Below are 25,657 nucleotides of genomic sequence, written 5' to 3'. Positions count from 1 at the left end.
TGCTGTGTATGTTCTTTTTTGTCCACTTGCATTCTTGTCAGTGGCACCAGAAATCTGTGTCTCATTTTGTTGTGTCATCTTGCTATATCAGCTGTCCTGTGTGTGTGGCACCACTCCTGGGCAGGCTGCTCTTTTTCGCACGGGACGGCTCTCCTCGTGGGGTACACTTCTTACCCTTGGGGCTCCCCTACACAGGGGACATCCCTGTGAGGCACGGCACTCCTTGCACGCATCACCGCTACGCGTGGGCCAGCTCATCACATGGGTCAGGAGGCCCTGGGTTTGAACCCTGGGCCTCCCATGTGGTAGGCAGATGCTCTATAAGTTGAGCCAACTCCACTTCTCAAGACTATTAATTAATGAAAACGTCTTTTAATTCTAAATAAGCTAATATGTTTTTGTAGAAAATGTAAAAGTAAAGTTAACAAAGTCATCATCCAAATGAATGAATGAACTTTGTTGCACATTTTTCCCCCAAGAGATGAGAAGGGATTTAAAAATAATAAAACTCAACTTTATAAATAGCCAACTTATACAGCAATTTGGAAGAAAAGTAGTGGTTAAAAAGCAGGTTCAAAATCTATTAGGGGGAGTAGATGTGGCTCAATTGATTGGGCCCCCACCTACCATATGGGAGGTCCAGGGTTTGATTCCCGGAACCTCCTGTTGAAGGAGAGCTGGCCTGAGCACAGAGCTGGCCCGTGCAGAGTGCTAGCCCATGTGGCAAGCTGGCCTGAGTGGAGTTCTGGCCAGTACAGGAGTGCTGGCCTACGTAGCAAGCTGGCCCCAGCAGAGAGCTGGCACAGCAAGATGACACACTGAAAAAAGACACAGAGGAGAGATAGTAAGAGACACGGCAGACCAGGGAGCTGAGGTGGTGCAAGAGATTGAGCATGTCTCTCCCACTCCAGAGAAGTCCAGGGAATGGTTCCTGATGCCATCTAAAGAGAAGACAAGCAGACGCAGAAGAACACACAGCAATTGGACACAGAGAGCAGAGAACAGGGGGCAGGGGGAGGGGGTGAAAAATAAATCTTAAAAAAAACCAAACCTGTTAGGGTGCGACAACCAGCAAGATGGCAGTAGAGTTAAGGAGCTCCTAGAGTCAGCTTGTGCTATAGGGCAGTTAGTAATCACCCAGCTACCTAAAGCACCTGTTTTGGGACTCCAGAAGACCAGAAGAGCATCCCACAACATCCTTAAAAGAATGGAAGAAGGGAACTGCCCATCTGCCAAGAAGATTCGTAAGTAGAGCATTCCATGCTGTGGAGGCATAAGTCGCCTCAGGAGCTATTCCATAGCTGGAATTGGAAGCTCCATTCCCCAAAAAAATAGGGGAGGAAGAAAGTGTTGGGCACTGACTTCAGCTACTGATTAATAAATTCAGTGGGCTAAAGGATAATCCTAAGAACACCTAAAGTTTGAACCTGCCCAAGTCAGAAAGAGGCCAGTAGCTGCCATTTTAACCCTATCCCTGGCATGAAAGGAAGTGGGGTGGACTGAAAATCTTGTGTCCCTTGTTGTGTCAGCTTGCCACACCTGCCCATCACACCAGCTTGCTGTCTTGTTCATCTTCTCCAGGAGCCACTGGGAACTGAAACTTGGACCTCCTCTGTGGTAGGTGGGAGCTCAGTTGCTTGAGCCACATTCTGCTTCCCGAGATTAAAGACATTAAGAAGACATTGGATGAGCACAAAGAAGAATTTGAAAGTGTACATAGAAAAATAGCAGATCTTACAAGAATGAAAGGCACAGTAAATGAAATTAAGAATACACTGGCATCATATAACAGCAGATTTGAGGATGCAGAAGTAAGAATCGGTGAACTTGAAATCCTGGAATCCGAACGAGAACATACAAAAGAAGCCATGAAGAAAAGAATGAAAAAAATTGAACTAGTTCTCGGGGAACTAAATGACAGCAAGAGATGTGCAAACATATGTGTCAAGGGAGTCCCTGAAGGAGAAGAGAAGGGAAAAGGGACAGAAAGAATATCTGAAGAAATAATGGTAGAAAATTTCCCAATCCTTTTGAAGTATATAGGTATCTGTGTCCAAGAGGCACAACATACTCTCGTCTGAATAGACCAACTCTGAAACACATACTAATCAGAATATCAAATGCCAAAGACCAAGAAAGAATTCTGAAAGCAGCAAGAGAAAAGCAATGCATAACATATAAGGATACCCAATAAGATTAAGTGCTGATTTCTCATCAGAAACCATGGGGGCAAGAAGAAGGTAGTGGTATGATATATTTAAGATACTGCACAAGAAAAAATTCCAGCCAAGAATGTTACATCTGGCGAGATTGTCTTTCAAAAATGAGGGTCAGTTTAGAATATTTACAGATAAACAGAAACTGAGAGTATTTGTAACCAAGAGACTAGCTTTGCAGGAAATACTAAAGGGTGTGCTACAGTCTGAAAAGAAAAGACAGGAGAGACAGGCTTGGAAAAGAGTCTAGAAATGAAGATTATATCAGTAAAAGTAACTGAAAGTGCCAAAAGAGCAGTGAAAATGAAATAAGACAGATAAAACCCAAAGGTAAACGTGGATGAAATAAGAACTGCCTTTACAGTAATGACATTGAATGTTAATGGATTAAACTCCCCAATGGAAAGACTCAGCCTGGCAGAATGGATAAGAAACTATCAGCCACCTGTGTGCTCTCTGCAAGAGACTCACCTTAGATTCAAGGATACCAATAGATTGAAAGTGAAAGGCTGGAAAAGATATTCCATGCATACAGTAACAACAACAACAACAAAAAGCCAGAGTAGCTATACTTACATCTGGTGAAATAGACTTTAAAAGACACTAGTAATGTGCAATCTGAGGAGGAAGTCAGGGAAAAAATTCCATTTACAATTGTGATTAAAAGAATCAAATATTTAGGAGTAAACTTAAACCATGATGTAAAGCACTTGTATTCCGAAAACTGCAATGCATTGTTAAATCAGAAAAGACCTAAATAATTGGAAGAACATTCCATGCTCATGAATTGAAAGACTAAATATCATTAAAATGACAGTTTTACTCAAATTGATATACTGATTCAATGCAATCTCTTAAATGTTCTACCAGTATTTTTTTTAAAATAAATAGAAAGCATGATTATCAAATCTATTTGGAAGGGTATGTGGTCCCAAATAGCCAGAAACATCTTAAAAAGGAAAAGCGAAGTTGGAGGACTCTCACTTCCAGACTTTAAATCATATTACCTAGCTACACTAGTAAAAACAACATGGTCATCCTGAATGACATTGCAACAACAGATATAGGCCATTTCATATCTTCCCATAATAAGCAGAATTGTGTGGGAGAGAGTGTATACTACAATGTGAACTGTGGTCCATGCTCAGTGGCAGTGCCTCAGGATGTATTTATCAATTGCAATGAATGTGGCACACTGATGAAGGATGTTGTTTATTTGGGAGGGTGTGGAAGGTATGGGGAGTGGGGCATATGGGAATGCCTATATTTTCTGTATAACATTTTTGTAATCTAAATATCTTTTAAAAAATTAATATGTATATATTACTTTAAAAAAAACAACCAAAAAACAGCATGGTACTGGCATAAAGATAGATTGACCAATGGAACCGAATCGAAGGTTCAGAAACAGACCCTCATATCTATGGTCAAGTGATTTTTGACAAACCTGTCAAACCCACCCAATTAGGGCAGAACAGTCCATTAAACAAATGGTGCTGAGAGAACTGGATATCCATAGCCAGAAGAAAGAAAGAGGACACCAATCTCATACCTTATAAAAAAATTAAAATGAATAAAAATCTAAACATAAAAGCAAGAACTATAAAGCTTCTAGAAGAAACTGTAAGAAAATATCTTGAAGACCTGGGGGTAGATGGTGGATTCTCTCTTTTTTTTTTTAAGATTTATCTTTTATTTCTCGCCCTCCTTGCTCTCCCCCCCGCCCCAGTTGTCTGCTCTCTGCGTCCATTTGCTGTGTGTTCTTCTTTGTCCGCTTCTATTCTTGTCAGTGGCACCCAGAATCTGTGTCTCTTTGTTGCGTCATCTTGCTGCGTCAGCTCTCCATGTGTGTAGCGCCACTCCTGGGCAGGCTGCACATTTTTTTCATGCTGGGCGGCTCTCCTTATGGGGTGCACTCCTTGCATGTGGGGCTCCCCTATACAGGGGCACCCCTGCATGGCACGGCACTCCTTGCTCACATCAGCACTGCGCGTGGGCCAGCTCATCACACTGGTTAGGATGCCCTGGGTTTGAACCTTGGACCTCCCATGTGGTAGGCAGACACCCTATCTGTTTGGCCAAATCCGCTTCCCCGATGGTGGATTCTTAAAGGAGATAAGAGGAGGACTGAGATGTACTGTGATTCTTAATGTATGTGGAAGTTTTAATTTACTTCACTGTAAAAGTGTGGAAATGTGTAGAGTCGATGGTAACATAGTGAGTAACAGCTGTTTTATGAATGGGAATGTGGCTGGAAAGGGTAGCCTAGGGATGTAAATACCAATAGACAGAAAGCTAGAGACTAATCTAGGGACTGACTAACACAGTAAATCCAGAGGTGGATGAGAGTAGTGGCTGATGATACAGATGCGAGAGTGTCCTTCTGTGAGTTAGAGCAGATGTACGTCACTATTGTAGTGTGGTGGGAATGTAGAGAAGCATGGAAAAATACAATTGGTATGACATGGACTCAGCAACACTAATATTTATGCATCTTTGCCAAAGTTGTGTTGTGTTGATAATGGGGAAGTATGGAAAATGTGTGCCAAATATATGCTATGGACCATGGTTAGTGGTAATAGTCTGATGATATTATCTTATAATCTATAACAAATGTTCCGCCATGGTGTTGTGTGGTGATATAGGAGTATTGTATGGGAATTCTGCATATGTGCACGATTGTTTTATAAGTTCACAACTTCTATAATAAAAATATTTTTAAAAAGATAATATTTAGGTGGGTTGAGGAAAACATATGCAACATGTAAGATATGGGGTAAGATTTTGATGATAGATTCTTTAATAATTTGTACCAAATGTCTCACAACACTGCAAGGTGTTAGTGGTGGGTTGATGTATGAGACCCCTGTATGATGTTAGGCATGTTTGCTTTGTAAGTTCACAACCTTTACTGTACACTTACTGTTTATGTTCATGTATAAATGATATAATAATAATAGGGTGGGTTAGGGGAAAATACACCAAATATAAGACAGTTTGATTAGTAGTAATACTTTGAGGATGCTCTTTCATTAGTAGCTAAAAATGTTTACAACAATGCAAGGTATTGGTGGTAGGGTGAGGTATGAGAGTACTGTATGAGGCTTTGTATGTTTGTTTTGTAAGTTCACAACTATTATTATACCCTTACTGTTTATGTTTATGTATGAGTGATATACTGCAATAAATTTTTTAAAATGCAAAAAAGAAAGGAAATTAACTATTCACTAGCCAAAAAACAAAAACAAAATCTATTAGGGTAAACCCTGAAATATTCCTGGTATTCAAAGTTATAATAAAGGACTTTTAGAAATACCAGCAGGGGAGTGGGTATAGCTCAGTGGGTGAGTGACTCCTTTGCATATATGAGGTCCCAGGTTCAATTCCTGGTAACACCTAAAAAAAAAATTACCAGCATTTTTTTATAGTGTGTTCGCTGTATCCAAAGAATAGTAGGGAAGCGGATTTGGCTCAATGAATAGAGCATCTGCCTACTATATGGGAGGTCCAGGGTTCAAACCCAGGGTCTTGTAACCTGTGTGGTGAGCAGGCCCATGCCCAGTGCTGATGCATGCAAGGAGTGCTGTGCCATGCAGGGGTGTCCCCTGCATAGGCGAGCCTCACGTGCAAGGAGTGCACCCTGCAAGGGGAGTTGCCCCGTGCGAAACAAAGCGCAGCCTGCTCAGGAGTGGCACCGTACACACGGAGAGCTGACACAACAAGATGATGCAACAAAAAAGATAAGCAGATTCCCAGTGCCACTGACAAGAATACAAGTGGACACAGAAGAACACACAGCAAATGAACACAGAGCAGGCAGTGGGGGGGGGGAGGGAAAAAAATATATACACAAACATACATAAATATTACAATTAGTCATGTTTATTATACAGATATTATATAATAATTTTGCAATAGCTACATATCATGTAGATATTCAAAAGTCTATAATTTAAAAATTCACATGAAACTTTTAGATGAAAAATTGCAATTAGACAATAGAATCATTGTGTGTGCTTCTGTCTGTAGAACTGGAAGGGACCTAAGGAATCATGAAATACTACATTTTAGAAAAATTGCTCCAAAATACTTGTGACTTTTATAACATTTAGGAGCTAATTGTTGAAAAATTTTAAGGTGTTATTAAAAAAGAAAACAGAAAAAGATCGTAAATGTTCTAATAGTAGGAGAATGAATAAATAAAAGGTCCACTTATTTGATGGGATATTATAGAGCTGTTAAAAACAATGAACTACCTTTGAGGGCTAAAGAGACCCATGGGAGTTATGGTCATGGCCGATGGGGTTAACTACCAGGGCAGATGGCCCCTCTTTGGAAATGGTGTTTATGTGTGATGAATCTGGACTCAGATGGGATCTCCCTTCATAAGACTTTCATGCTAATGTGCTGGAGGTGCAGATAATGTTGGGGTTTAAGATATATTTAGGGGATTTGAATCTCTGGACTGACAATGTGATAGCCAGATCCTGAGCCTCAACAGACTCCAGCACCTACAATCTGATTTATTGGACTTACCACACTCAGCTAAGATGGAGTTGAAGAAGGACAACCACCACACCATGGAGCCTAGAGTGATTACAACTGAAAATGGGAGGATTGCATCCAGTATCCAGGTGGAATCTGAGCCTCCTCTTGACATAGAGGTGCAATGGACACAACCAATCCAATGTCCACATAGAAGAGGTGGCATTGGATTGGGAAAAGTGGACATAATGGACAAAGGGTATGGGGAAAGGCAGGAAGAGATGAGAGGTGGAGGCGTCTTCGGGACATGGAGCTGCCCTGGATGGTGCTTCAGAGGTAATCACCGGACATTGTAAATCCTCACAGGGCCCACTTGATGGAATAGAGGAGAGTATGGGCCATGATGTGAACCAATGTATATGAGGTGCAGAGGTGCCCAAAGATGTACTTACCAAATCCAATGGATGTGTCATGATGATGGGAACTAGTGTTGTTGGGGGGGGGGAGAGGGGGGGTGGGGGGGTGGGGTTGAATGGGACCTCACATATATATTTTTAATGTAATATTATTACTAAGTCAATAAAAAATAAAAAAATTAAAAAAAAATAAATAAATAAAATATAAAAAAAAAAAAAAAACAAAACAATGAACTAGGGAAACGGACTTTGGCCCAGTGGTTAGGGCGTCCGTCTACCACATGGGAGGCCCGCGGTTCAAGCCCCAGGCCTCCTTGACCCGTGTGGGGCTGGCCATGCGCAGTGCTGATGCGCGCAAGGAGTGCCGTGCTACACAGGGGTGTCCCCCGAGCCCCACGCGCAAGGAGTGCACCCGTAAGGAGAGCCGCCCAGGGCGAAGGAGGGAGCAGCCTGCCGAGGAAGGGCGCCGCCCACACTTCCCGTGCTGCTGACAACAGAAGCGGACAAAGAAACAAGACGCAGCAAAAAGACACAGAAAACAGACAACCGGGGGAGGGGAGGGGAATTAAATAAATAAATTTTAAAAATCTTAAAAAAATAAATAAATAAATAAAAATGAACTAGGTCTATATATCAACACAGATCTTAAAACAATGCCAAATAAAATAAGCAAGCTGACAAATCATATATACAGTTTGATGCCATGTATGTATATTAAAATATTTATGGGTATATCTATACAGGCATATAAAAATTTTAAAGGTGGACCAGAAATATACATTCCAAACTCATGATAATGGTTTCCTATGGAGGAAGGGGAGAGGAATAGGACTTTAGTGAATTAAAGGAGACTTTGACTTTAGTTGTAATGCTTTATTCCTTTAAAAAAGGAAAGATAAGGGGGAGCAGGTATAGCTCAGTGGTAGAGTGCCTGGTTGGCATGTATGAAGTCCCAGTTTCAATCCCTAGTACCTCCTGAAAAAAAAAAGGAAAGTTAATTTTGCTCGATGGTGGAATTATGGATGTTATATTCCTGATATTTTTCTGTATATTTAAAACTCCAATTTTTTTTTCCCATAAGAAAGATATGTATATTTTTAGGAGAAGGTGAAACCCTATGGCTACAAGACTTTATTTTCTATATAAGTAGGAGGACCAAAAGGTTGTTGAAATCTGTTTATTGAGAATATCTTTAAAAATCTAGCCTTATTCTTGCTTTGCTATTGAAATCATAGCGCTTTATGGATTTACGAAAAAATGAAATAAGTAAAGAAACATTGACAGAATATATAACAAAATATCATTAGATGTCATTGGGTGGTAGGAATGTGGCTGAAACTTTTACTTATTAATGTAATTTGAAATTTTCCACTTTTTTCTTACTAAGCATATACTACTTTTATAAGCAAATAAAGAGGTAAACATTCTTTTTTAAAAAACGCGGAACAAACAAAAACAAAGAAAAACTATCAGAATGAAATAATGTCATTTACCCTAGTAATCAGAAAGAGTGCTTTATTAAGGTTTTACTGGTTAAGGTGAAAGTGGGACACTTAAGCACTCCTGACTTTCTGACTCCTGTATTTTTGGGAGCCTCACTGAATACCAAATGGGGTCAGAAAGTTTAGTAACCAGGGTCCTTAAAAGAACTTGGGCAGTAATTTGTTGACTGGCTTAATAGAGTTTTTTTGTGTGTGTGTTGTTTTTGTTTTTTTTCTTTAATATATTTTTTAATTTATTTTTATAAGCTACATAGATCACACAAAATGTTACATTAAAAAATATAGGAGGTTCCTGTATGCCCCACTCCCCACACCCCACACTTTTCCCATATCAACAACTCCTTTCATTTGTGTGGTACATTCATTGCAATTGATGAATACATTTTGGAGCACTGCTACACAGCATGGATTATAATTTACATGGTAGTTTACACTCTCTCCCAGTCCATTCAGTGGGTTACGGTGGGATATTTAAGGTCCCGCATCTGTCCCTGCAACTCCAAGTTCCGAAAATGCCCCAATATCACACCTCTTTTTCCTCTCCCTGCCTTCTGCAACTTCCGTGGCCAAAGTCTCCACGTCAATGATATAATTTCTTCCATTGCTAGAGTCACAATAATTCTATAGTAGAATACCAGTAAATCCACTCTACTCCATATTTTATTCCTCAATCCTGAGGACCCTGGGGTGGTGTTGCCTATTCCACCTCTCAGTTGAGAGGGGCCTCAATCCCACACAGCTCTCGTGCCGACAACTGTAGACTCTCTCAGTTCCTTGGTGTGGTGATTGTTCATCCTCACCCCCCTGTCAGCCAACCTGGGTAAGTACAACAAACTGGAGAGTAGGTGCTGTAACACCGCTGAGGCTCAGAGCCCAGCTGCCATACGGACAGCCCAGAGATTCAATTCTCCTGGGCGTATCCCACTGCCTGCGCTAACCACAGGTTCAATAAAAGGGACTGAAGAGGCATGTGTAGAGAAGTCACATCTGAGTCCAACTCCATCACACTCAGGAGGACAAATTCCAAATGAGTTTATATGGCTAAGAGATTTCAAGATGAGTCGGGAGGTCATCAGAGGGGTCGTGTTTATGTATGTCTCAGCAGGATCTCAGAGACAGCCGAAGTACATACAGCCCCAGGTAGTGGTGCTCCTGAGGGCTTCAGACACCCAGGTCCTACAGTAAGTTTTTGTTGATTCTTGGTATCTAAGTTTCTTATATAGGAGATTTTTATGAAACAGAATAATAGGGAAATCAGACAATTGACAACATATGAAAGGGTAAAAGAAGGAGAATTAAGTAGCAAAAGAAAAAAAAATGTAGAAGAGGCTGAAATTAAATGTTAAACACAAAATTGTAGTTTGTTTTTAACTATAGCAGGAATATATTGTAGATTTTCAAATGAGGAAATAATATAAATTGTAGAAGTGAAACATAATTTCTTTTGTGGTTGATTTCATATTTATGGATTTGCTGTGCATTTATGGTTTGTATTAAATGAAAATACTTACTTTTACCTATATGGTACTCAAACCAAACTGTATTTGTATAATCTTGCAAATTCTAGTATTTTTCTAGAGTTTTTTTCTAGAGTATTTTTCTAGAGTTTTAGAGTTTTGAGAGTTTCTTCTCAAAGTAAGTAATTTAAATTGTATTTCTTTACAAGTGATTTGGTATGAATGGTCATTTGTTTGCAAATATTTTACTAAGTTTTTTTTACATAAATTGTAAATTACCAAGAGCATTAATAAGAACTGTATTATCAAGGTGAATGTTGTATTGATGTATATGCTTGGAAATGTAAAAGCAAAATTGTAAATATACCTGCCTTAGTATCTGAGCTTAAAATTTGCATTTGAAATACTGCTATTATGACAGGTCCTTTATGACCTTGGTTGCATTACATAAATAAAAAACTTTCATGAACAAATTTGAAATCATTGTTTGACATTTTCCATGAGAATCAGATGCCTGATGCTGACATCTCACTCTCTTTCCATTCAGAGATAAAGCCACCAGGATATCCACTGAAGTTCTTTAGTAGAATCTATTGGGAACCAAGGAAGTTGATATTTAACTCTATAACCTGCCATTTCCAAATAGTAGTTATGTGACCGTGGGCAAGTCATCTTATTTGGTCACTATTTTCTTCATTTTTAAAATGAAGAAGTTGTAATAGATGATTTCTAAAGCATCTTTCAGCTAAAATGCTGTTGTATGGTTTTACATTAGAATTCTTCTGCTAGTGTATTTACAAAAGTGAGATATGTAGAAGTCTGTATACTCTTTCTTCAAAGCTTGATCCTCTGATCTGTGTGTGACAAGAAGAGATATATTATTCCCTTTTCTCTCTGAAATTCAAATGAAATGGATAAAATCATTTTTTTCCAAACTATATGTTTTTCACTCTTAAAAAATTTAGCCTTATATTCATCATACTTATTTGTATTGGGAGCATATTCCTTTGGAGGTAGGAACTGCTAAATTTAGTAAGCTAGATTTTGTTCCTGCTAGGATAAGATCTCTCTGTAACCATGGTATTTAGCCAAGTGTAGGCACTAAATAATGTTTGTTGAATCTGTTTCAATGTACTATAAGTATTACAATAATGATGAAGTAAGGAAAGAAAGGGTCATGTATCTAAGAACTGTAAATGGGGCTTTGTTTTGAGAGTTTTAAAGAAATTATAAACAGGTACTCAACCACTTGAGCTATATCTGCTCCCCTGAAACTTTTTTTTTTTAAATAAGTGATTGTCCCCACTAGCAATGTGAGAAGAGTTCCATTTGCTCTAATTTCCTTTTCAGCACTTTCTGCAATCAGTTTTAAAAAGTTTAGTCGTTCTAAGAGGTGTGCATTGGTTATCTCATTGTGTTGTTTGTTTTTAAGTTCTTGCAGTTTTTCTGGAAAACGGAACAGAATACTTACTACATGGAAACTTCTATCCTTCCACATCAATCTTTTGTGGAAAGGCAGGCTTTATTTCAAAGCAACCTGAAAAGAGCAGTCAGAGGGACCACAACTACAAACTGGGAGAAGGGAGCACATAGTTCATGTCTATTTGCCAATGTCTCACTTGGGGATCTTACCATTTCCTACTGATTGACCAACACCTCAGTTTCCTTTTCAGGTTGAAATTTAAAGAGGTAGACTTGAAGGTGCCCATAATGTTTGTTACTCAGACATGTTCCCATTTCAGGAAAGAGGACATTATTGAGGGTCCGCTAAATTATTAAAATAAATATTTGCATTGAAAATATCATTAGTTTAGAAGCTTTTTTCACATTTTCACATTTTTAAAGGGTCACAAAGGTTTCAGTCATGTTTTAAATAGTTGAGTTTGTAAAGAACCTGTCTTCATTTCATAGGAGAAGGATTATGTTGAGTTATACTTAAACAGCCAACTGGAAGATTATAATATTCCACCATTTTTGAAGCACTGATTGGTTGAGATTTCTGTGTAACACATGCTAGTATTGGACACACTTGTTCACTTGACCCCTTGTTCTGACCTCTACTATATAGCAGATCATCTGGTCATTTTCCTCCAGGAGCCACCCAACATTCCTTGACTTCCACCTTTACTCATAGCCAGTCTAATACAAGAGCCATGGACATCCCGTTCCATCCTGGGGAGTTTAGTTGGAACCTAGCCTTAGGCATTATGGACAACCCTATGTCTTGCCAAGAGCCAACCAGCAGTTGCAGCTGCATTACCTCATTGAGGTTTTAATTTGTATTTCCCTAAAGACTAATGATGCTGAACATTTTTTCATGTATATATTAGACATTCATTTATCTCTTTTTGGCAAAATGACTATTTACATCTATTGCCCCCCGCCTTTTTTAAAGATTTATTTATTTATTTCTCTCCCGCCCCCGCTCCCCCACCCCCGGTTGTCTGCTCTCTGTGTCCGTTCGTTGTGTCTTCCTCTGTGTCTGCTTCTATTCTTGTTAGCGGCACTGGGAATCTGTGTCTCTTTTTGTTGCGTCATCTTGCTGCATCAGCTCTCCGTGTGTGCAGTGCCACCCCTGGGCAGGCTGAACTTCCTTTTGTGCTGGGTGGCTCTCCTTACGGGGTACACTCCTTGCACGTGGGGCTCCCCTACTCAGGGGACACCCCTGCATGGCAGGGCACTCCTTGAGCACATCAGCACTGTGCGTGGGCCAGCTTCACACGGGTCAGGAGGTCCTGGGTTTGAAACTTGGACCTCCCATGTGGTAGGCAGAAGCTCTAACCATTGAGTCAAGTCCACTTCCCATATTGCCCATTTTCAAATTGAGTTGTCTTCTTTTTGAGTTACAAGAGTTCTGTATGTATTTTGGCTACTGGGCCATTTTTAGATATTGTATTGAGAATATTTTCTCCCATTGTGTGGTTTACCTTTTCATTATTCTTCAAGAGCAGTTTTAAATTGTGATGATGTCTAATTTTTCCATTTTTTTCTTTTATGGTTCTGCTTTCAGTGTCCTATCTAAGAACTCTTTGCCTATCCCTAGGTGGCAGAGATATTTTTGTTTTCTTCTTGAAGATTTATAGTTGTAGCTTTTATGATAGGTCTGTGCTCCATTTATAGTTAATATTTGGTGTGAGGCAGGTAAGAGTAGAGATTTATTTGAAAAACAAACAAACAAAAAACAGAAGTTTTGTTCCAGAACTATTTGTTGAAAAGACTTCTTTCTTTTTGGTACCTTTATTGAAAATCAGTTGACCACATTATGTGTGGACTGTGTTCGACTCCATTGATCTATATTTCTATTTTTATGTAGTATCAAACAGTCTTGATTACTATGGCTTTATAAAACGTCTTGAAGTCCAAGAGTTCAATTTCCAGTTTGTTTTTTTCCAAAATATTTCTGGTTTTCAGTTCTTTCTGTTTTGATATGATTTTTTTCCTTTTTTTTTTAATTTGAGAAGTTGTGAGTTAACAAAGCAATCATGCATACCATACAGGATTCCCATACATCTCCCTATCAACAACACCTTACATTGTTGTGACACATTTGTTACAAATGATGGAAGAACATCATCATAATGTTACTGTTATCTATAGTCCATAGTTTATATTTGGTGTGTTTTACCCATAAACCATCCCTATTATTACCATGTATTAGTACTGTTTTTTGTTATACAATGTATAGTTCATGAGAGAATGTTCTCATATTTGTACTGTTAGTCGCAGTTCATCATTCACCTCGGTTCACTGTGTTACATGGTCCTCTGCCTTGTTCAATCCATGTTTATATGAATTTTTAAATTAGCTTGTCAATTTCTACAGAAAAAAAGGCCTGCTGGGATTTTGTTTAAGATTGTGCTGAGTCTTTAGATGAATTTGAGAAGAATTACCATCTCAAAAATATTGAGTCTTCCAGTCTGGAACACAGAATATCACTCCATTTATTCAAATCTCTTGTTCACCAGAATTTGCAGTTTTTCTGTATATAGACCCTGTACATATTTCAATAGGCTTAAATCTAATTATTGCTCTCCTTTCTTTGGTGCTACTGTTAAAAGTATTGTTTTTTAAATTTTAATTTCAAATTCCACTTGTTCATCGCTGGTACATAGGAACACAATTGAACTTTATATATTAACTTATTTTTTTTTAAAGATTTATTTATTTCTTTCCCCTTCCCCCTGCCCATTGTGTGTGCTCTTGTGTCCATTCGCTGTGTGTTCTTCTTCTGTGTCTGCTTGCATTCTCGGTGGCACCAGGAACCTGTGTCTCTTTTCTCTTGTGTCATCTTGCTGTGTCAGCTCTCCATGTGTGCGGCACTACTCCTGGGCGGGCTGTGCTTATTTTGCATGGAGAGACTCTCCTTGTGGGGTGCACTCCTTGCGCATGGGGCTCCCCTATGTGGGGGACACCCCTGTGTGGCATGGCACTCCTTGCGTGTGGCAGCACTGCACGTGGGCCAGCTTACCACATGGGCCAGGAGGCCCTGTGTTTGAACCCTGGACCTCCTATGTGAAGGTGGATGCTCTATCAATTGAGCCAGGTTCGCTTTTCTTGTATATTAACTTTATAACCTGCAACCTTGCTTGTCAAATCAAAATAGCCCAGAACTTATACCCTCACTCCATCGAGTTATTAGATGCAGGACTCTGCATTAAGCCCTTCCTTGAAGGAGGATTTGGGGGAACATCTCCATGTCTACCACAGTTACGGTAGTTGATAGTGCCATTCATATCTTTCTGTAGCTTCACTGATTTTTTTTTTTTTTGGTCTATCATATTAATTACTGAGACGTGGTTTAAAAATCTCTTGTGACTGTGGATTTATCTGATTTTCACTTTAGTTCTGTCAGTTTTTGCTTTATATATATTGAAGCTATGTTAAGCAAATATAAATTTATAATTGTTATATCTTCCTAATGTATAGACCTTTTTATCATTGTATATCCTTCGATTCCAGAAATGATTCTTATCATTAATCACTCCCGTCTTGTTGTATATATTTTTCTCATGGTATATCTTTTTCCATCTTTTTAGTTTTAAATCTATTTGTGTCTTTGTATTTAAAGTGAATCTATTAAGCGTAAATACTCAGGGGAGAGGATGTGGCTCAAGCAGTTGAGTGCCCGTCTCCCACACGGGAGGTCCCAGGTTTGGTTCCCAGTGCCTCCTAAAGAGAACAAACAACAAGCAAAAACAATGTGCAGAGAGCAAGCAAATAACGAGCAAACAGATGAGGGAGCCACCTTGGGTGACAGTGTGGCTCCGTGGAAAGAGTAAATACTCAAATACTTCAGGTAAATATAGGGATCTTGCAACTGTAGTTGTTAGAGGGAGGCTGGATGAAAGGTGTAGAACTCCCTATATGATGGTTGCAGCTTTTATGTGGGTCTAAAATTTTTTCAAAAGTGTTCATAATTGCTTGTTGATATATATGTGTGTGTATATTTATTTTAGGAGGTACCGAGAATTGAACCTACCTTGTACATGGGAAGCAGGTGCTCAGACCACTGAGACACACCTACTTCTCTTGTTGATACATTTTTATGATAGCTTCTGTGAAACCCTTGTCTAATAATTCCAACGTTTTTTATCTCTGTGTTGGGGTATGTTGATTATCTTTTCTCTTCTGAGTTGAGATTTTTCCTGGTTTTTGGTATAATGTGCAATTTTGGATTATATCCTGGATATTTTAAATATTGTATTATGAGATACTGGTTCATATTTAAGTGTTCCATTTTAGCAGACAGCTGCCAAGGAGAGGGAAAGAATGCCAGCTCTGCTGAAAATCACCTAGTATAGTACAGGAATGATGTTCTGCATATAGTCTCTGTGACTGCAGTGATCATTGGAGAGGGGGAAGGCTGACACCTCTGCTCTCATTATTGCAGGGTAGGCATGGTCAAGAAGGCTCTACCCCATCGGGAAGTGGACTTGGCCCAGTGGTTAGGGCATCCGCCTACCACATGGGAGGTCCCCGGTTCAAACCCCAGGCCTCCTTGATCCATGTGCAGCTGGCCCACGCGCAGTGCTGATGCGCGCAAGGAGTGCCCTGCCATGCAGGGGTGTTCCCCGTGTAGGGGAGCTCCACGTGCAAGGACTGCTCCCCATAAGGAGAGCTGCCCAGCGCGAAAGAAAGTGCAACCTGCCTAAGAATGGTGCCACACACACGGAGAGCTGATACAACAAGATGACGCAACAAAAAATACAGATTCCCGTGCCGCTGATAACAGAAGCAGACAAAGAAGACGCAGCAAATAGACACAGAGAACAGATAGCCGGGGCGGCGGAGGGGAGAGAAATAGATAAATAAATCTTTAAAAAAAAAAAGAAGGCTCTACTCCAGAATACCCAGGTGGAATAGTTCTGACTCATTTTCTAAGTCCTGCCTTATTTTCTTCAGACTTAGAAAATGAGTTCCCTGGGCATTTGGGGTTTTTTGTTTGTTAGTTAGTTTTCCTCCTATGCATCTCTTCCTAGGGGCTAAAGCCATAGTCTTAAACCATCAACAGGCATAGAACCACAGCAACAACAAAGAAGCCCCAAAGGACTGGGAAGACAGTGACTCTGAAGGACAGAACTCTTGGCAGACCAGTTGCTTTATGTCTTTAGTCCAAGGCTTTTAAACTGTTATTGGCAGGAAGACTAGAGTGGAATGTGTTTACCCCATCTTACCCAAAACTGGAAGTCTCTTACTGATTTTTAAGATATTAGTTTCTGTATTTTATAAGTTCATTTAATTGCCCTGTTTGTTTTATTTTTCAGGCAAATGAAGATAAGACCATGTCCACCAACCTAAAGTATCTTTCCTTGGGAATTTTGGTCTTTCAGACTACCAGTTTGGTTCTTACAATGCGTTATTCTAGGACTTTAAAAGAGGAAGGACCTCGATATCTGTCTTCCACTGCAGTGGTTGTTGCTGAACTTCTGAAGATAATGGCTTGCATTTTACTGGTCTACAAAGACAGCAGTAGGTATCTAGAGTTGTTTTTTTTTTTTTTAAGTCAAGGCAATGTATTCTTTTATTATTTAAATATGATGTGTGTAAATGTATATTAATAACTGCACATTTGAACACTATTGCCATTATCTAATGCCCTAGAATTACGTACATTTCAATATTTTTATTTTATTAAGGTAGTTGCTGGCATTTTATTCTAATTGATACCATGATTCACATCTTCCTGTTAATATGCTGTGCAGGTGAAGCAGTTTCTTGCCTTTATAATAATTTGAGAATAAGAGTCAATTCTGTAATTCTGTGACTGTCAGAAAACTAGAGGATGCGCAATAATATTTTACTAAGGTCAAGGCTTTTTATTTTATTTGCTGCATTGATTAGTTCAGCAGTGGCTAATTCGGCATACTTTTGAGATTATCATGGTGGCCCTTGTGGCTGGAGCATATTTACCTTGGAGAAAAATGTAACAAAGAGATTGAAATGGTATTCGGAAAACAGACAATGCTTGATGGCCTTGTAGGCCATGAATTTCATTGTAAAAGCAAAGGTAAATAATTGAAGAGTTTAAAATATGGTCTGTTTTGCATACTAAAATGTGACAACCTGACCAGCTTGACAGCTGTACTGACAGTAGAGGAGGTGCAAGAATAGGAGCAGCAAGCCACATTGGGAAGCTGTTACACTAGTTCTGTCAGAAAGATGATGTTGACTGTGACTTAGGTTGTGGTAATGCATATGGGGTTGGAGAAGAGAGGATGTTTATGAGATGGATTGGGTGCAAGAAGGTAGGAATTATGCTGATGGATTAGATGTGAGATGGTAGGGGAAAAGGAGGAGTAATACAGTTTGAGGGATAATTCTTAGGTTTTTAGACTTAAATCACTGGATGAATGAATGTAATGAAATATATGCAGAAGATAATTTAGGGTGGGGATTAATATTTCTCTTTGGTCCATGTTAAGTTTGAGATACCTATAAGGCATTCAAAGCAAGATATTAAATAGTGGAATACATGAATATGGAGCTCAAGAATTTGTCACCTTATAGAGTACTTTAAAGTTAAGGGCTGGATGAGGTAACCTAGAATATATTAAGAAGAGAAGTCCCAAGACTAAGTTCTGTAGTATTCCCAACATTTAGAAGTCATACTGAAATGGAGGAACCAGCGCTAGAAGACTGAGGCAGTCACCAACACATACAAAGAAATCCAGGAAAATGTCGATAGGGAAGCTGAGAAAGTATATTTGCTGTTGAGGTAAACAGTAGCAAAAGTATGAACAGTAGTATCAACTACATTTAGCAATGTGGGGCTAAAGGTATTTATTTTTAAATTAAACATTGATTTTTTTCCCCCACTGTTTACAAGTTTCTAAGTTGCAAAGATTGTTTCCCCTCCACCATGTTTTTTGAATTTCTTGTATTCCGCCATTCAGTCTTGGCTGCCACCAGCAGACAGACAGCATGAGGACCTTCTTTTTCTTGGATTTTTAGTGGAAATCTTAGCAGCAGACATTAAATGCTCCAGGTCTGTCAGAGATGCATTAAAGGTATTTCTGACATGGGTAGTTATATTGTAGAGAGATGGGATAAAACCACCTTTCAAAGAACGAAAGCATGACACACTATGCACAAAAATAAATTCCACTGTATTCAAGAGGGACATGTAAAAAGCAAAAAGTTATGATCCTGGAACAATGAATGATTTCAGTCAAGATATTAAAAGCACAAATAAATCATAAAGGAAAAAAATAGATAATTTGGGGTTCATTAAAATGAAAACCTTCTATATATTAAAGCAGGTGAAAAGATAAGCCACAGACTAAGAGAAGATATTTGCATCACATATAACCAACAAATTATTTTAAAAACAATTTATTGAAATATATCATTCCTAAATGAAAATATATAAACAATAAGTGTATAGTAAAAGTTGTGAACTTATAAAACAAACATGCATAACTTCATACAGAACTCTCTTACATCACCCCATCACAAATATGTTGCATTGTTATGAAACATTTCTAACAAATTATGAAAGAGCATCAAAGTATAACTATAGTTCTTATCTTGCATTTGGTGTATTTTTCCCCCAACCTACCCTATTATTTTTTTGTTCATAAACCTTATAATTTATCCAAATTTGTCTGCAGTCAATGGCATTTGGTATAATCATTGAGTTGCACATTCCTCAATTCAATCAATATTAAAGCATTTTCATTACTCAAAAAAAAAGAAACAACCCAAGAAAAATCGAACCACCATCATACCCGTATATGTTAGCACTACCAAATGCAAATCTTATGATGTGCTTTCACCATTTCTATTCATTTCCAAATAACTTTTTCCCAATTCTGCACAGGTTAAACCTCAGTTTTTGATTCTCTAACCACCTTCTATTCTCTGGTGACTTATATTCTGGCTGTTAACTCCATGGGTTTGCTCCTTATATTTAGTTCATAATAGTGAAATCATAAAATATTTGTCCTTTTGTGCCTGGCTTGCATCATTCAATATAATATCTTCTAGGTTCACCCATGTTGTCATATGCTTCACAACTTCATTTCTTCTTACAACTGAGTAATATTCCATAGTGTGAATATACGACAGTTTGCTTATCCATTCCTTGGGTGGTGGACACCTAGGTTGTTTCCATTTTTTGGCAATTGTGAATAATGCTGCTATGAACATTGGTGGGCAGATGTCTGTTTGTGTCATGCTCTTAGTTCTGGGTCTATATCTAGTAGGGGTATTGCAAGATCACATAGTAGATTTATATTCACCTTCCTTAGGAACTGCCAAACAAACTTTCACAGTGGCTTACCATTTTCCATTCCCATCAACAATGAATAAGTGTTCCTCTCTCTCCACATCATCTCCAACACTTGTAGTTTTCTCTTTTGTTATTAGTGGCCATTCTTTTGTAGGTGTAAAATGGTATCTCATTGTAGCTTTGATTTGCATATCACTAATAGCCAGTGATGTTGAACATTTTTTTCATTATTTATTTTCACAATTTGTATTTCTTCTTTAGAAAAATGTCTGTTCAGATCTTTTGCACATTTTTAAATCGGGTCATTTGTCTTTTTATTGTTGAGTTGTAGGAGCTCTTTATAGATCTTGCATATTAGACCCTTATCAGATGTGTGATTTCCAAATATTTTCTATCATTGTGTAGGTTGCCTTTTTACCCTCTTCACAAAGTCCTTTGAGGTGCAGAAGTGTTTAATTTTGAGGAAGTCCCCTAATCTATTTTTTCTTTTGTTTCCTGTGCTTCGGGGTAAAGTTTAAGAGACTGCTACCTACTACAGTTGCAGAAGCAGTGTCCTCAGGGCTGGCCAAGCCTCACAAACTTTCTTAGAAGCTTTTCTGCACCCTTGGCCAGCCTCACCCTTCTTCCCTCTGCCTTCTCAGCAACCAATCAAGTGTGGTAGGGAGGGAGTTTGAGAAGGCAAATTATCTTTAGCTCCTTGCCAGTTCTCAGTGCAAACAATGTTGCGGCCGCACCTGGCCTAGAAGTGCGGGATCCCTCCAATGCAGCAGACCAAGTTTTCTGGCCAAAATCTGACTTTGCTGTAGGCTGTGTCCTTCCTTCTCCCCTTTCTTGGAGAGGAAGACCCCTGTAACCCTTTCAGTCTGTATCCTCTGCAGTTCACAGTGGCTGCAGTCTTCAGACTGCTATTTGCTCTGTAGGTGGGGGGATGGATCTACTGCTGCTTTTACAGCTCTATTCAAGGCATTTTTCAGCCAGCTGAGACTTCTATCCTCTGCGCCTCTCTTCTGGGTGGTGTCTCACCTTTCCCTGGTGTCCTGAGCCCCAGAGCAGCCCTCCAGTTTCTGCTTGTCCTCTATTTTTTTCTGGGAAAGAAGTGATGCCTTCATCTCTCTAATCCTTCTTCTTCCTGAAAGTGCCCAATAGCCATCTAACCAATAATTATTGATAACCAGAATATCTAAAGAACTCCTGTAGTTTATTAAGAAATAGAAAAGGGAGCAAAGGATATATATAGGCAGTTCACAGAAGAGGAAACATGTATGGCCAATAAATATTTTAAGTTGCTTTACCTCAACGGCAATCAAGGAAATTAAATTAAAACCACAAAACAACAGCTTCACTACCCTCAGATTGGCAAAAATAAAAATAATACCAGGAATTGGCAGGAGTGTGGAATAAACTGCTATTGAGAAAAATACGATAGCATTAATTATTTTAAAATTTAATTTAAAAAGTAAAAAGCTAATATTCTAGATGTTTTTTTCTGCTAAAACTGAAAAAATCTTGGCTACTTTAATCTTAGTTACATAATTTTTGGCTTGAGAAAAATATGGGTATCAGGTAGCAATCTACATATTTTTTCATTTCAAAAGAATTTTATAATCAATGTTTTCCTATTTCATGTTAGGAAAGTTAATCATCTACAAAACATTGTTGGTGAAGCAGATAGGGTTCCATATAATTTCTCCTTTCTTCAGGGGTTTAAGTATCTATTTATATAAAAATTCTTTGGACATTTTTTATGATTATTTCTGTGGGATAGCTAACTCAAAGTCCATTTCTAACCCTATATACCCTTCCTGTCTCTAATGTGGAGAATATAAAGGAAAATACTCAATTTCCCATCTCCCTTGCTGCTAGCAATAGCTGTGCAACTCAGTTCTGGTCAGTGAGAATGAAGTGGATGACTGCTGGGCTGCTGTTTCCTTTTCTTCCTTTTTGCTGCCTGAAACAAGAGCCAGAGGTACAACTGTCATTAGGTTACCTTGTAATAATCATTTCAACAATAGATGAAGGTCATGAAAGTAAAAGGCCAATTTATATGAGGATGGCAGAGTGGAAAGAGGGAAAGAATTTGAGCTACCACATCAGCTTTGGACCTAGACTCATGCCATAAAAGTCAAATCCTTTTGGGTTTGAGTCAGTGTTACTTAGCATTTTAGCTTCCTGGTTGCTAAAACAAATACTGTACAGTGGGTTGGCTTAAAAAATGGGAATTTATTGGCTCACAGTTTCAAGGCTGGTACTTTCCCCTAAAAGACTGTGGCATTCTGGACTGGATGCTGGTGAGCCTTGGTCTGACATGTCACTGTACATGGCAACATCTTCTCCTGACTTTCAGGTTCCATTGTCCCAGTTTCTGGCTGCTTCCTGTGGTTTCTCTCTCTCTGACTTTCTCTATATAGCCTCCAGTAATAAGATTAAGGCCTGTCATGATTGAGTTGGGCCCTACCTTAACTGAAATAACCTCATCAGAAGGTCCTATTTACAATGGGTTCACACTCAGGAATGGATTTAAGAACATGTTTTCCTGGGGTACATAACTCCAGGCCACCACATTTGGGTCTTCTGTTTGCAGCCAAATGCATTTCCTGACTGATTTAATTCCTTTCATGATTAAAGTCTTCACAATCATTAATTGGCATGAATGGCTGATAGTATATGGAATCCACATATACAAGTTTATGTTGATAAAATAACCTAAGAATACTTGATTGACAAATTAATACTTTGGTCATTTGGTTTGAGAAATATATATATATTCATGTACATGAATATGTGCATGTATATAGATGAAGTTAATATATATAATCAATCTCAGTGAAAGATTATAAGGATAATGTTCTTAATATGTTACCTACCAATACTTAGTATCTGAAAAATTAGCATCATAAAGATGTATTTTAGCCTAGTATATTAACATGTAGCATAATTTCCTCTATACAGATGAGAAAACTGAGGCCTTGAGAGGTTAACTTATTCAGAGATACTTAATTACTGACTTTGTTCATTTCATGTTTTCTCTAGAATGTAGTCTAAGAGCACTGAATCGAGTACTACATGATGAAATTCTTAATAAACCTACAGAAACGCTTAAACTTGCTGTTCCATCAGGGATATATACTCTTCAGAATAATTTACTCTATGTGGCACTGTCAAATCTAGATGCAGCTACTTATCAGGTACTTAAAATACATTTTTAATGATTCTTTTAAAAAACAAACAAACATTAATAACATTGTCTTCTTTTTCAGGTCACATATCAGTTGAAAATTCTTACAACAGCGTTATTTTCTGTGTCTATGCTTAGTAAAAAGTTAGGTGTGTACCAGTGGCTCTCCCTCCTAATTTTGATGACAGGAGTTGCATTTGTTCAGGTAATTATTCAAGATAAGTATACCTTTTATTTTTATCACAGTTTCAAACATTACTGTGCATGGAGAAAATAGGATTCTGTTATGTGTTGAAGCAAATAGATGCTTATTTTTCACAATTGACATCTTTTTTGAGGGCTTCCTTTATGCAAAAGACCGTATTAGGAAATATATGTGATCCAAAGAATTGGAAAAAAAAAACAAACTACTTGACATAAAGAAATGAGCAATATAGTTAGGTGAATAAGACATTGCATGAAAAAAAAAAGTTGCTTTTACTGGATGTATAAAGTAGTTGATTATTAACCCCTTTCTTCTTAATGCCTATAAGCTTCCTTGATACCATTATTTCCTGGTTTTTCTCATATCTTTCTGCTCATTCATTATCAGTTTCCTTTACAGGGTCCTCTTCCTTGATACTTTCCTTTGATGTTGGGGTTGCCCAATTTTTAGATATGGGAGTTGTTTTGGGCCTGTTATTTCTCTTGCTTTATATCCTTATTTGGAGATTTCATCCATTTTGAGGTTGTTGTTTTTTCTAATATTAGAGAAGTTGTAGGTTTACAGAAAACTTGGGCATAAAACACAGAGTTCCCATATCCCGCCCTATTTTTTAAAATTAATTTGAAAAATTTTTATTGAAGTATATCATTCACACATGAACATAAAGAGTGTATAGTAAAAGTTGTGAACTTACAAAACAAACATGCATAACATCATTCAGGGGTCCCATATATCAACCCACTTCCAATAGCTTGCATTGTTAGAAGACATCTGTTACAAGTTATGAAAGAATATTGTCAAAATCTTACTACTAACATATCTTAACATTTGGGGTATTTTCCCCCAACAAACCCTATTATTATTTTTTAAAATATATTTTTTATTACAGAATTTGCAAACTTATAAAACAATCATGCACATGTGCAGAATTTCCATACAACACCCCTTCATGAACACCATACTGTGATGGAACATTTGTTACAAATTATGAGATAATATCATCAGACTCTTAAAACTAACCATGGTCCAATAGCATACACTTGGCACAAGTTTTCCAAACTTTGCCATTATCAACACAGTACGTCTTTGGCAAAGATGCATGACTATTACAGTTGCTGTTAACCACAGTCCATTGTCACACCAGTTGTATTTTCCCCATGCTTCTCTACATTCCCACCACACTACAATAGTGATGTACATCTGGTCTAGCTCACAGAAGGACACTCTTGGATTTGTACCATCAACCATAATTCTCGTCCACCTCTGGGTTGACTGTTATTCAGTCCCTAGATTTTTCTCTAGCTTCCTTCCAAATGATATTTACATCCCTAGGCTACCCTTTCCAGCCACATTCCCATTTGTAAATGAGCTGCTACTCATTATAATGTCTTACCATCATCTCTATACATTTCCATACTTTTTCAGCCTTTCACTTTCAATCTATTGGTATCCTTGGGTCTAAGGTGAGTCTCTTGCAGACAGCACACAGGTGGCTCATAGTTTCTTATCCCTTCCACTAGATTGTGTCTTTCAAATGGGGAGTTTAATCCATTAACATTCAATATTATTACTGTAAAGGCAATTCTTATTTCACCCATTTTGACCTTTGGGTTTTATGTGTCATATTTATTTTATGTATGCTTTCACATTTTTTTTTGTGCTCATCCAGTGTCTTCTTAATAGTCTTAATTTCTTTAGCCATCTCATTGAATTTATTAATAAAATCTGAACATCTATGAATAGTTGTCTCAACTCCTCTATGTCATCTGGAGGCTTACCTTGTGCCTTTAACTGGGCCATATATTCCTGTTTCTTGGTATGGATTGTAATTTTTTGTTGGTGTCTTGGCATCTGGCTTACTAGATATATTTATTCTATGTGCAGTTTCTCTTTTTAGGGGTTTCTTGTCCTTTCTCCCTCACTGGTTGTGTAGTAGGAGCCAGTGTTGTAGTTGGTGCTGTAAGCTATGGAGGCTGAAGTTGCCTGCATTGTCTCAGTGACTGATAAAGCTTCTCTCACCTTTCTCCTTTGCCAAGGGTAGGGACAGAGTCATAACCATAGCCATAGCCATGTATAATAATCCCAGTCATGCAGGCCAAGACCATCTGTAGTTGCCCAGAGAGACTGATGAAGCTTCATGTCCCTTCCTTTCTTGCCTGGGTTAGGGATGGAACTGCAGGTGTGGGCAGCAATCTATGCCTTGTGGGTCCAAAATGACTGCAATTGCCCAGGTAGACTGATATAGCACCACCCCACCCCCCAGCCAGGGGTAGGGGTGGACCTTCTAGACTGCCCAACAATCTAATTGATATAAGCTGAATACACCTACAGTTGCTCCAAGAGGCTGAGGGAGTGCTGTCCCTTCTGCCCGTTAGGGGGTGGGAATGGAACCACTGATGCCCAACAGTTCAGTCCGTGTAGGCCAAGAGTACCTGCTGTTGCCCAGAGAGGCTGAGGAAACACCAGCCCCA

The 25,657-nt window shown here is 38.5% G+C and overlaps 1 protein-coding gene across 4 annotated transcripts in view; it reads left to right on the top strand.

The window, feature by feature from the left end:
- Nucleotides 1-25,657, top strand: part of SLC35A3 (solute carrier family 35 member A3) — a 75,737-nt gene that overhangs the window by 12,518 nt on the left and 37,562 nt on the right. For all 4 annotated transcript variants that reach the window (XM_058303126.2, XM_058303129.2, XM_058303128.2 and 1 more), the window contains exons 2-4: nt 16,841-17,045; nt 22,837-22,991; nt 23,064-23,186. In XM_058303126.2, the coding sequence (XP_058159109.1) occupies nt 16,841-17,045; nt 22,837-22,991; nt 23,064-23,186 (483 nt within the window). The remainder of the gene's footprint in view (nt 1-16,840; nt 17,046-22,836; nt 22,992-23,063; nt 23,187-25,657) is intronic.

This window comes from Dasypus novemcinctus, chromosome 9 (assembly GCF_030445035.2).
Source record: "Dasypus novemcinctus isolate mDasNov1 chromosome 9, mDasNov1.1.hap2, whole genome shotgun sequence".
NCBI classification, from domain to species: Eukaryota; Metazoa; Chordata; class Mammalia; order Cingulata; family Dasypodidae; genus Dasypus; species Dasypus novemcinctus.
This window is presented reverse-complemented; position numbering and strand designations above follow the sequence as displayed.